The sequence below is a fragment of the Amblyomma americanum genome, chromosome 1, assembly GCF_052857255.1.
Source record: "Amblyomma americanum isolate KBUSLIRL-KWMA chromosome 1, ASM5285725v1, whole genome shotgun sequence".
Lineage (NCBI taxonomy): Eukaryota > Metazoa > Arthropoda > Arachnida > Ixodida > Ixodidae > Amblyomma > Amblyomma americanum.
In genome coordinates, this window is record NC_135497.1 from 465950893 (window position 1) to 465964174 (window position 13282).

Below are 13282 nucleotides of genomic sequence, written 5' to 3' on the forward strand. Positions count from 1 at the left end.
AACTTCGTTACCGAATTGCATGATGCAATTTTCATCTTCTCGTTTTCCAAACTGCACATTACGTCTGCTCGGAGATTTGAATATGCCAACATAAACTGGTCTAACACTCTCCCTTCAACGCGTCAACCTTCCACGTTAGCTTAAGAATTTTTAGAAATGTGCTCGGTTTTTTCTCTCGAAGAGCTTATCGCGACAACGCAGTCTGTTGCTAATACACTTTACCTTCCTCTCACTTCACAGTCCAGCTTAGTTTGCAACATTAGTCACGTTCCTGGAATGAGCGACAACTGGTTGCTTTCTGGAAGCGATGAGTTGGCGTCCCTCTGTTTTTGCCGCGCATGAGCACGGGACGCATAACTCAAACCCAGATCTTAACGCTAGATGGCACTGACTTGCTCTTCATAGCTAAGGTGCCTCGATGCCAGCGCCGCCGTTCCCGGGTGGAGACAACTTAAGCGACGCCGCCATATTGAACCATAACTGGCCTCTCCCACGTACCGCGAAATGCTCGACTGGTAGCCCAGTGTAGCTCTGGCTGCAAAAGGCCGTTCAAGTCAAAGCACTTTGAAGCGCGCCGAGAGCATGAACGGTGCCGTTACAAACGCTAGCGCCGCTGATCCCGTGTGATTCAATATGGCGGCGCCAGTGAAGTTGCCTCCACCCCGGCGCTGGCATTCAGGCATCCTACCGCATAGCACCGTCGGCGCGCTCTAGACAGGGCTGCTCAACAGTGTATTCCTCTTCGCACTATAACCTACAAACCGGACGCTCCTTAGTTAATGCTCGCATAAGACGCCTATTAAATAAAAAGAAGCCAAATTTTCTTCGAGTGAAGATCTTTGGAGTTCCTATAAATATGTATCAGCACTAAAAATTCCCAGGAAGAACTTTTTATGCCCCACGTTGCCGTCCATCCTAGCAAATGATACCAAAAAATTCTGGCGCGTAATTAATTAAACACAGCACGACACTATAACCCTTGTAGACAACTCTGGAAATGCTATACCTCCTAATCAGAACGCGTCCGATCTTAATGACATATTTACCCAAAAATTTTCTGCGACCTGCAGTGTTTCGCTACGCAGTGCACCTTGCTACGACCACCACGATATGTTCCCATTTCAGCCATGTGGAGTTAAAACAATGATAAAATCACTTCGACTCTCCTATGCTCCAGGTTGTGACCTAATTACCTTGACATTTTTGCGTACCACTGTTGTTTAGTTCATTATTGCGCTAGGAAACATTTTTCATCAATCCCTTCAGGCAGGATACCTGCCAAGCAGAGCTTTTTGCTGGGCTAGTTGGTGCATATTACGGAACGATTAAGCGCAAAAACAGGCGAAATCGCTTATCCATGTCACTTGTGTTCACCTGTGTTGGCACTTAGTCATTCCCTTGCTTAGTCGTTCCCTTGATTGGAAAGAAGGTAAGGTGATTCCACTCTATAAATCAGGTGGCACGCATTCTCCCCTCACTTACTGACCTATTCCACTAACCAGTATCCCGTGAAAATGGTTCATTGGTTTATTGGGTTTAAGGTCTCAAAACGAATAAGGCTCTGAGGGACGCCGTAGTGGAGGGCTCCAGAAATTTCAACCACCTGGGGCTCTTTAACGTGCACTGATATCGCACAGTACACGGGCCTCTAGAATTTCGCCTCTGCCAAATTCGACCGCCGTGGCCGGGATGACACTCGCGTCTTCTGGACCAGCAGCCGAGTACCGTAACCACTGAGCCACCACGGTGAGTATCCCGTGCAAAATATTAGAGCCTATTGCATATTCATATCTTGCGAACTTTCTCGAGTCAAACTTATTTTTTTTCCAGCTCACAGCATGGCTTTCGATAAACGTATTTTTGCGAAACTCAACTAGCTTCCTTTCCACATAATTATGGTTCAATGGCAGATTTTATCTTTCTTGACTACTCCAAGGCTTTCGATAGGCGTGCAATGAGCTGTTACTTTACAAATTACAGCTCAGAAACATGAGCATCAAAGTTCTTACATGGATTTAATGTTTCATTACTAACCGTTCGCAGTACGTGGCAGCTAATAATCTGAACTCTCAATCAAATCCTGTACATACCGCCATTCCAAAAGGCTCCGTACTTGGTCCTCTTGTTTTTCTAATTTACATTAGCGTTTCCCTTCTTCTGCTTCCTCTCATATCCGTTTTTCTGCTGACGATCGTGTAATTTTTTGGCAAATAACATGCAGCGACGACGTAACAACCCTTGAATCAGACCTGAATGCTATTTCCTCGTGGCGTAAAACATGGCTAATGGAATTTAATATGAATAAGTGCAAATTTCTTCGCGTATCCAGAACTTTCAACAGTACCCCCACTATTTCTTAAAGACGTTTTCTTAGAATCAGTGCGTTTGTAGATGTACTTTGGTGTAGACAGATACCTTCCACTCTCATTTGGTCTCTACATACCACATATACAGTTAACAATGTCAATCTTATGCTTCAATACATCCGCCGCAACTTCGCTAAAGCGCCTTCGTCCCTCAAACTTCTCTTGCACAAGACGTTAATACGTCTAAAATTGAAATACGGCGCATCCATCTGGGACCCTCATCAAAAACTTAATTCATTCACTGGAAATGGTCCAGCAGAACTCATCCCTTCCACTACTACAGGACCACTAGCATATATTCAATAAAATCAAGACTTAACATACCATCCTAGCATCACGTAGCAATTAGTTTCGGTTCTACCTGTTTCATGAGACGTTCCACCATCCACACTTGCGGAGTGAATTTATTCCTCCCCCGCATCACCTGCTAACGCGATTAGATCATGCCTACAAAGTCGGTGACCTAACTTGCCGAACTAATGCTTTATTTGAGTCTTTTCACTTCGTACAGCAGCAGAGTAGAATAACCTTCCCTCACTGACAGCAACCACCAAAGATTACCGGCTTTTCAAGAAAGCCCTATCTATCATTGCACGAGTAGACACATCTCAAACTGTAACCCCTACCCTCTCTAATGACAATGGCCCTGAGGGTAACTTAAATAAATGAATAAAAGGCAAACGAGTGAAACAGGTCATCCTTCGCCGAGAAATGGAAGGCCGAACAAGACGATCGCAAGACTACTTTTGCGGCGGGAAGAACCTCGTCAAACGCGAGCTGTTTCTACACACTCCCGCTTTCACGCTAAACGATATTGTGGCTGTAGAGAGGGAATAATCGTGAACGACATTGGACGGGGCTACTTCCAGTTTTAAGCTTCTTTGCACCCATATTAGCTCATGAGAGAGCCGCCCGCGACTCACAAGATGAAGGGCACCAGGAGTAGCCCACTTAGGCCGGCGACCAGCTGCAGGTGCTTCCAGCTTCCCACCAGGTACGCGACGCCGGGCAGCACGAGCGTTGGCGCGGTGAAGCCCAGCGAGAAGCCAATGTTGAGCAACGTACGATGCCGGGGCTCCACGATCTCGGTGACTGCCGTGTGCAGGAAGGAAAAAAAAAGAATGTGGATTAGCTGCGGATATACAAAGCAAAAGATGTCGGCGTTAACTGTGTTCATTGGCGTTGGCGTTGACAATGTTCTAGACAGCGATGGCCTTGAGGAAAGAAAGGGCGCATAACTGGTTCCCTGGATATGCAGACGCCTCGTTCGTTCATTGATACATGTGGCGGTGGTGAGAGAGAGATGTGGCCTGAATGCACTAGCGCTGACAGCGTTGTGGCTGACATGCGGCACTGCAGCGTTGATTTGGTGATCAATCTCTCGCGATCAACCATTAAGTGCATGCCACCTCCCAGGGTGGCAGGGAGGGCGCGCTGCCTATTCAGTGTGTGGAACGCAATCAAAGCAGGCTTTTGCAGTTGGACACCAACGCCACGGGCATGAAAGCGAGATTGAGGTTTCCATTGACCCATGGAGCCGGTTGTGCGCATTTCCATTCGTGAAAATGAACGGCCGTTGCAAAGTTGTCAACGCCAGTGAAATCTATGAACACCGTCAGCTCACATGTTTTGTTTGGGTTTTTAGGAAAGGAAATGGCACAGTAACCGACTCACATATCTCAGTGGACACCCGAACCGCGCCGTAAAGGAAGGGATAAAAGAGTGAGGGAAAGAAAACTGAAAATTAAAAGTTCGATTTTGAGGAAAGGCGCAGCGCTGCGCAGTGGCGGAACACCTGTGGCTCGGTGCTACTAGTGACACATGCGCAGTAGTGACTAGGGAGAGAGATAAATATTCGCTACGAGGCGCGCGTTGTGACGTCATGTCTCTCCTCTGAGTACCGCCACGGCGAAATTGCAAGTTCGCGGCCAGTAAAACTTTCGCTTTAAAAGAAAAGCCGAACCGTTGGGAGTAATGTTCTCGAATTTGCCCGCTCGCTGACTTTTGTGGTCGAAATACAAGCGAAAACCTGACCAACGTATATCCTCATGCGCTGGGACCGCGCACCCTGATCTTATAAAGCCCTTTCGAAATCAAGGGTGTTGATGTGAATTGAGGACGAGGACAGCACGTTGTGCACAGCTGAAACAAAGACGGTGTACGTGTTTTTTTTGTAAACTGCAGCGAGAGTCCGGTGCTGCGGCGCCGGCAGCGAATGTGCGCGAAAGAGCGGGCGCACATATCCTCCTGCGAGTGTCCTCTGGTGGGCTGTTCTGCTTGGTACGCACCAGCCGTTCCGTAGCGCATTTGGAGGTTGCATCTTTCAGCGCTTTTGCTCTGTAAAGGCAGATTTTTCCTACGTGGGATTTGTAATACTCTCGCATTAAAATTGGAGTTTATTACAATTACATTCCCGCTACGAAAGTTTTAAGCATGAAATACATTTACTTGCAGTTGTCGGCTCGCCGCACGTGACATCCGTGCCAGGACAGAGGGAGAACACGGAGGCGAATATAAGTGAGCTTTGGCGGAACTTTCAGTTCACCCCTGGTCCCTACTTGCTGCGGTGCCGCCGGAGCAGTGTATTGGTCAACAATAATCTTCTTGGTTACATGGCGGGCAAAGCCGTCACGCGGCGCGACGAAGTCCTGCGCTGCAGACCGAGAGGCGCACGCGCAGTCCTAGTGGCATTGGTAAGTGAGGCGACAGCTCCGCATGAGCTGCTGTCGTTACGTAAAGCACGCAAACCGTAGAATATAGATGCCATGGCACCACCCATCGACACGGTCAGTAACCAGCTCTAATCGCTTGTTCATCGACGATTGGTCGGCGGAGGCGGTAAGGCAGCGCAAGTGCAGGATTCTTGAATATCAATTTGAACTCTGAGTTAACTGTAGAATATTGTACGGTACTGCTATGTAAATATTGAAGGTGATACTCTATTTTTCCGATGCGTAGTAAAACCTTTCTTTTAAAATTTGTCTACGCCCACATCGAGTAGTTAACACTGGAGTAGAAAACCAGTGGGGAACGTTTTTGGCCGTAGCAAGAACGCCAATAGCAAAAAAATGCAAGCCTCTCGATGGGAGTTTTGTGCGTATATTGATTGTATAGTGGATAAATTGTTATAGTGGAAAGAAATGGCGTTCATAAACAACTTCCTTTCATAAATGCGCTTGTACGTGATTTCTAGAAATGTTTGGCCCTGTCGAGAGTCACAGCGCTCTTTGCTGGCACCATCCCGGGTCGCCTCACACGCAAAGCGGCAAACAAATCCGGCGCCCTGTCGCTCGTTAACAAAAGCTAAAGAAAGGAGAGTGGCTGAAGAGGGACGCTCCCCAATACTCATCTGCGGCTTTCAGCGTCTGTGAGCCGTGCTAGGGTGCAGCACGTTTTTCCTGCTGTGAATTTCATGCTTACTTCTTGAATATTAGTAAAAACGTTTCTTGGTGAGCTGAACTGCGTGAAAGTATAACTTTGCAAGAGTTCTTACGCCAGGAAAAAAAAAAGAAAGGCACCACCTTGTCGAACTTACCTAAACTATCATTGCATCCTCAGACCCTTCATTTTTTTTTTAACCACACAAATCGCCCTTTCTCTAGAATCCCACTTCAAGATTTATTTATCCTGATTATTTTTTGAACACTAAATTCACAAGACTGAATTACGATCCTAACTTTTCGTTATTAGGATAAAGCCACAATATTTTGAGCAATTGCCTCGTCCATGAATTCTGCCCTGCGCGGCATGACGGCACTATTACAAAACTAGGTCAACTCCTGTGCATTGTCGTCACTCATTGAAAGTTTATGCAGCAGGACAATGCTGGTATAGCGCTGATCACGGCATGACGCTCTAACCTAGCGGGCTCCTTGTGTACTAAGCCAACAGGCTTGACAGCAAATGAAGCGCCGAGCCGGATAGAGCATTCGGCGAAATTTCACCGGGCGGACGTGTTCTACCGGCCTCCGCGAAGGAGACCAGTCGGCGTACGGAAAACTTCAGCCGAACCGCGGCTCGCCGACCGCCGTTATTGCGTGCTTCCGAAAAGACCATCGCGTGCCACTGCTTATGTGAATCTTTGACGTCACACCAGCTCCGCAGCCCAGTGAGGTCCGCGGGCTGGGACCAAGCCTTGGAAACCGTAGTCGCTTTTCCCCCGATCTCACAAACTATTCTTGGTAGTACTGTCTAGTACACTTTCTCTGCTGGCGTAACATTTCATAAGCTTTTCACTTTTATCAGTATCTGTTAAATATTACTGTCGTAATTGAAACCTCTCATTTATGGCTTTCGTCTGCATGTTCCAGCTTTGAATTACTTAATTTTGAACTTGTAGTCTTGAACATTTTGCGTGCTTATATTTCCTCGTATTAACCTTTATCTGTTGCAATAACACGTGTGTTGTTGCTTGTTCTGAATGAAATGTTTTGTTTCTAAACTCCTCATTCCGCCACTTCAAAGGCTGACATGTGCGGACCGCATCGCCGGTCAGTGTGTCCCGTTCATTTGGATACGCTGTGGAATTGTTTCTCAATGCACCCTGTCATTACTCCTGGACCGCGCCAAAAAACACAGCTTGCGTACCTTATACTGAAGTTTATCAAAAAAATTGCGGGTGGTTTAGCTCTGGTTAACCCTGGTAGAAAGAGAAAAGCTGCATCTCCCTGGCTACGTTTGTGGTCCTGCGACTGGCGGTTTCCATAGATAGCCACACTGACACACACACAGTAGTAGACATTTTTTTTATTTCTTAAACATCTTGCTTTCTTCTAAACGACATCAAAGGCGCTCACTCAAGACAGTATATATCTAATATAGCTTCGGTGATGTTTAAAACCGTATTATTGCTCGTTGTACAAAGAGATACAGAACAAAATCCGGTTCCAAACAACGCCCAAACCCTGCAGATAATTTTAGAAAGCCGTATTGAAAAAGAAATTGTTTTCTTGGGGAAAAGAAATGGCGCAATGTGAGACAGGCGTCATTTCCTTTTCTTGAAACGAACTTTTTTTCCTTCGCGTACGGCGGGGTTCATGTGTGCACCGAGATAAGTGAGACAGGCGTTAATTTCTTTCCATAAAACCAATTTTCATTTCATTTTTCTTCTCTTACGGGCGCGGTTCGGGTGTCCACCGAGATCTGTGAGACAGGCGTAATTTCTTTGTTTGACCTCTAGCTGCATCCAAGATCGGTCTCTCTCCAATAATGAGGCGCGCATTCGGAGGCGGTTAGAAGCTGGAAATTACATCTGGCCAGTCTGGGTCTACGTGACACAGACCGGAGAAGAAAAAGATTCATAATGTAAACATTATGGTGAAAGGGGCGCTCTTCATCACATAGTTTGGGAATGCGCTGATCCCCCGGGCGGCGGCTTAAGCATCAACAGTAGAGAAGCCTGGGAAGTTTTGCTGCGGAGCGAGAACCCCGCCATCGAGCAACAAGCTACCCGCCTGGCGGCTGAGGCCGTGAAGAAACAATTCATCTTCACTTGTCCTTACTTGTCCTTAGTCTGCGGAGCATCCCCTGCCCGAGTCCCAGGCGTGCGTGCAGGGCCGGGAGAATGGGCGCTCCTTGTCGGTGAACAATGAATTTTTCATTCATCCATTCATTCAAGGTCAAACTTGCGGCCCCGATGACGACTCGAAAAGCTGGCGTAGTGAAGTTTTTCGCTTCAAAAAAAAATTTCTTTAAGAAAATAGGTTTGGTTTATGGTGGTTTAACGTCCCAAAGCGACTCAGGCTATGAGAGACGCCGTAGTGAAGGGCTCCGGAAATTTCGACCACCTGGGGTTCTTTAACGTGCACTGACATCGCACAGGACACGGGCCTCTAGAATTTCGCCTCCATCCAAATTCGACCGCCGCGGCCAGGATCGAACCCGCGTCTTTCGGGCCAGCAGCCAAGCGCCATAACCACTCGGCCACCGCGGCGGCTTCTTTAAGAAAATAGCAATGCTATGTTTTATTGCTTTCACCGGAGGCAAAATAAGAAAGCGCTTTTGTTCCCTCGCTATACTTGTTTATTGCCATGCCAAATACTATAATTACGAGCACCCGAAACAATCGGCGACCAACCAGATATCACGTTATGCGTGTTTTAAAGGCGCACCACGAAACCACAAAACGAAAAGCAACTGCGTTGGGTACCATGTTGAATACGCCACGCAGCCGACTATGGCGACGAAACCGCGCTTTCGAACCTGGCCAATAAAAGTAGCAGTGATGATGAGAACATCTGAGGTAGTTCCCGAGTTCCTGTGATTTCAGATACCATTTTGTCGAAGCGCCACCTGTCGACAATACTGGGAAAGAAATCAACGCCCAGAAAGGCAAGAGTACCGAAGGCTGGATGATTCTCCAACGCCAACTGTATTTGGATGCCAGCCACATCGCTCACTGCGCAATGAAAGGTCTCGAAAATCTCTATTCATTTGGTCGTCGCACTGTGATTCTGCGGTGACTTGCTTCATAGAAACAGCTGCCGGTATGGTGGTGTTGGTTGTTGTGAAAACTTTTAATCCAATGAAATGTGAGATTGCAGGCCAAAAATTGCCCTTCACAAAGGTTGAGTCCTTAGTCCGAGACACCGCAGGACGAGGCCACTACTTGTGGCCATTGGACTAGAGCCCTTTGGCACTCCAGCCCTGAGCAGTTGAGCAGAGCGGCTTTCCATACCTCTCTGGAAGAGAAAGGATTTGAGGGAAGGGAAAATTGTTCTGACGGGCCCAAACCACGTGTAAGTTATCAGAAAGTTCCCCACAGTCAGGGCAGCGCCCATCAATTTTGGGGCCAAAATGTTTCGTTTTGCAGGACACTACGAAGCGTTGGTCTGCAGGCGCCTCACAGTTCGCTCATAGAGTTTACTCAGGCCCTTAGCAAAGACCGGTAAAAGCCGGTGCCGTTCGCAATAGTATTACAGAATTTCCCTGAACCGCAAAAGCGGTTGCCGAATCTCTGAGACGGAGGAGCATAGATGAGGTGCCCGGTGGGTATGCGCTAGGGCGACCGCGTCCGCAGCCTCGTTACCTCAGGGCCCTGATGTCCCGGAGTCCGGACTATGCGTTTGGGGGAAGGAACCGATTCCCATACTTCCACTTAAGATTTATCATCATCAGCCTGACTACGCCCATTGCAAGGCAAAGGCCTCTCTCATGTCTAATTAACCCTGTCCTGTGCCAGCTGTGCCCACCGTAAGCCCGCAAACTTAATCTCATTCGCCCACCTAACCTCCTGCCACCCCCTGCTACGCTTGCCTTCTCTTGGAATCTACTCCGTCACTCTTACGGACCGGCAGTTATCTCGCCTTCGCATTACATGTCCTGCCCAAGCCCATTTCTTCCTCTTGATTTCGACTAGGATATCATTAACCTGCGTTTGCTCCCTCACCCTTTCTGCCCCCTTCCGGTCTCTTAACGTTACACCCATAATTTTTCTTTCCGTAGCTCAGTGCGTTTTTGTTAACTTCAGCAGAACCGTTTTAGTGAGCCTCCACGTTTCTGCCCCGTAGATGAGTATCGGTAGGCTAGACGTGAAACCTCACCAGCCAGGCAGTGTTCCCAGGATCGATGAGAATCTGTGATGATTACCTTCGAATTTGGGTCCGAGACGCCAAGCGCAATGGCCAACTCCTCGGCCTGCGCTGAATTTGGTGCTCGATATGAGAGGCCATTAATGTGTTGGGGTCCTGTGGACCTACGGAGGCCTTATATAATCCAATGGGCGACGGCCCTGCCACGTCAACGTAGTATATACCCTGACTGGATCCGTGCTGTTGTTCGAGGACCCGAGTGCGCGCCTCTCGTCTGCATCCGTGAGTCTACGTGTCCATGTTGCGCTGGAGTGGAAGGACCCAGAGCTTGCGACACCATAGCTCCGGAATTCGACACGTATCCTTTGGAGTGCACTCGTGTTGGATGTGCAGGCGGTCTGGCAGGCGGCGCCTGGATGCCGTCTACGAGAGTCGCGTATACTAGTTCACAAGGTAGGTCTCCCGTAACTCCTAGTAGTAGTCCAGCACTCCCAACTCCGATAACTTAGCGTTGGACATGGCCACTGTGAGGTGAAGTGCTTGCTTTGTAGCATTGTAATGATGGCGTGGATTCGTGTCACGTGTTGTTTCGCAGTGCGAAGATAGGGAATTGAGCAGAGGATCCTGCTGGTCACGAATGCATGGGCGAGCCGAAGCGCGTTCCTACACTGCAACCCTCCGCGTTAGTTAGAAACGCGATGGGTCGTGACACCGACCTGTCCGCCTACGCGCTTGAGTTTGGCAATAGTGGATTCCGGGCTCAGCCTGTTATGGGTGAAACGCCCCAGTATGCGTAGCTCCTCGACCTCTCGATAGGACCTCCCGTCAGAGAAATTCGCAAGCTTCTGTTGTCTTTATAATTGGTTCTGATGTGCAGAACTTCCAATTTCCCGGAAGCACATTGGAGAGCAAAGTCGATAGCGACTATGATGGCGGCCCGCTGGAGGCGGCACTCCATTTCCCCAAGGTTCCCTTCCGTGGTCCAAATTGTTAGACATCCGCGTAGAGTACGTGATAGGTGCCGTCCACCCTGGCAATTGGTGAGGAAGCCGCACCGTGGCAATGTTAAAAGAAGCGGTGAAAAGACTGCCCCTTGAGGTGTACCCCGCGTACCCATTGTGTATGATCCGTATCCGTCGTCCTCGATCTTGAGGAGCGTCTGACACTCCGAGAGAAAGTATCGGACATAGGCACATGCCTTGCGCCCACAATCGGAGGCACTCAAGTCGGCCAGGGTGCGGCCATGACGGACGTTGTCAATGGCCCCCTTAAGATTGAGGGCAAAGATGGCCTTGTCGTCGGGGCGCATGGCAGTGGGCAGTACTATGTCGCGTTGTTTTAGCGGAGGACGTCCTTTGTACTCATATGTGGTCGGAACCCACACATATTGTCTGCAATGAGGTCCTTAGACTCCATGTCTGGAGAAAGGGGATCCCTAACCATCATCTCCATAAGCTTGCCCACACACGAGGTCCGTGAGATGGGCCTCAGATTGTCGGTATTCACCGTCTTGCCTGGCTTGGGAATTAAAGTAACCAAGGAGGTCTTGCAGTCAGGAGGGAGCGGACGCCCATCCCAAACCTCGTTGATGTACTCTAGAAGGTATAGATGAGCCGAGAAGGGGTTGATTCGCCAAGAGTTTGACTGTTATGCAATCCCAGCCCGGAGCCTTCCCGCGCCGCATTTAGCTAAGGCCGCCTTAAGTTCGCGTAACTCAAAAGGGGTATCAGTGTCGTGATTTTCCTTGCCCGCGTGCTCGTACTAGGGCCCAACCTGGTCCTCTGTGTGGCTGAAATACCTGTCGCACAGGGTGTCCGCGAGTTGAGCCGCCGTACCTGGGTACCTATGTAAAGCCCGCCGGAGCTTTCGTTGCATCTCCCCTCTCGTTTGAGCGAGGTCAATGACACTGCGAAACAGGCGCCATGTCCCTTTCAAGCTCATCAGGCGCACTGCCGAATTACACTTCCCTGTCCAGCTTGAATCGACAAGCTAGGCAGCATACGCCGCAGCCTTCTCCGTGACGTCGACAACTCAAGCCTTAAGCTTGCGATTGAGCTTATGCTTCTTCCATCATTTGGTAAGGCTCCGTCGCGCTTCCCACAAATGCAGGAGATGACTGTTCACTGAAGGGATCTCTTCGGGGATCTGAAGTGTCGTGACGTGTTTTCTCTGTATCGTGTCCCACTGTTTTGCCCACTCCGCATATCCGTCGGAAAAGAGCATCGGCGGTATGTCCGGTGTTCGAAACTTATGCCAATCGTTCAATTTGTCCTGGCCCCACTTTTTGCGAGCCGGTATGGCTGGCGATAGTTCCTTATAAAGCGCTGTCTTCTGAAGAAAAAGAGAAAATCTTCACCGGACGTTTATCCTGCGGTAATGCGAATTTAAGCCACAGCTGAAAATGCTGATATTGTTGAGCGTTAGGTAGCTTAGGGTAGTGGTGTGGGGTGTTGTTTATATCTCGCTACACTCGCATTAGCGCCACAAGTAAGGCTATGTGAGTCCTTTGAGTGGTACGGGTCTAGGGCGCACGCAAGCTCGCGCATGCCTCCGGCGTAACCATCGCAGCTAGGGAAACAGACGAGATGTAGAGTATGGCTGGAGGGGTGCGGGGTGGTGCCTGGCGGGGTGCAATGACGCGTTCGGGATGTCACCTATGACTGTACTTTGTGCATACCGATCATCGAGGCGCGTTTCACCTATCTTGCCGTCCCTCTTGCATGTCCTCCTTCCACTCCTTCATGTTACACCAACAAGGAAGCGACGCAGCAAGGAAACGTGACCTCAACAGACATCGTGTTCGCAAATTTCCCTCGGTAATAAGATGCTTTCCCTCAAAGCACACACGCGGAGAGAGCATGAAGGCTAGCAGAAGGGAGAGCGTAGGAGAAGCCTAGGGAAGTGCCTGATTTGCCGAAACCAGCGGCAGTGAAATAAGGGAAGAGTTGTGTTGTGTTGGGTTTTAATGCACATAGGTAACCAAGGCCGTCACGTGCCAAACTCAAGGTATAGGAAAAGCTTTCCGCAGAATATTATTGAGATGTGAAAAATAATTGGTGGTGTAAAGGACCTAAAAAGTCACTTTGTACTGCCTAGAGATGGCCAAGAAAATGAATTTCAGAAAGAGATAATAGTAAAAGCATTCAACAGGGCCGGGTAACCTCAACCACCAGCCTCGGCTGAGCAAGAATCTGGAGGCTCCCAACAAAACAAAATAAACCTCAGCCTTCTTCTTCTCAGGAATCAGAAAGCGACAGAGGCGTATCATAGAAAACAGCGAAGCAGTGGGTTAAAATTTAGAGTTGCTAGAGAAAGCCTTGGTCTTTTAAAAAGCCAAAAACACAAGATATGTCTACAGTTGCATTATCACCTAACAGCAGCGTCGGG

General features: G+C 48.8%; 1 protein-coding gene across 2 annotated transcripts in view; it reads right to left on the reverse strand.

Annotated features, from left to right (window-relative positions):
* Positions 1-13282, reverse strand: part of LOC144116042 (organic cation transporter protein-like) — a 179748-nt gene that overhangs the window by 51990 nt on the left and 114476 nt on the right. For both annotated transcript variants that reach the window (XM_077650709.1, XM_077650708.1), the window contains exon 6: positions 3290-3458. In XM_077650709.1, the coding sequence (XP_077506835.1) occupies positions 3290-3458 (169 nt within the window). The remainder of the gene's footprint in view (positions 1-3289; positions 3459-13282) is intronic.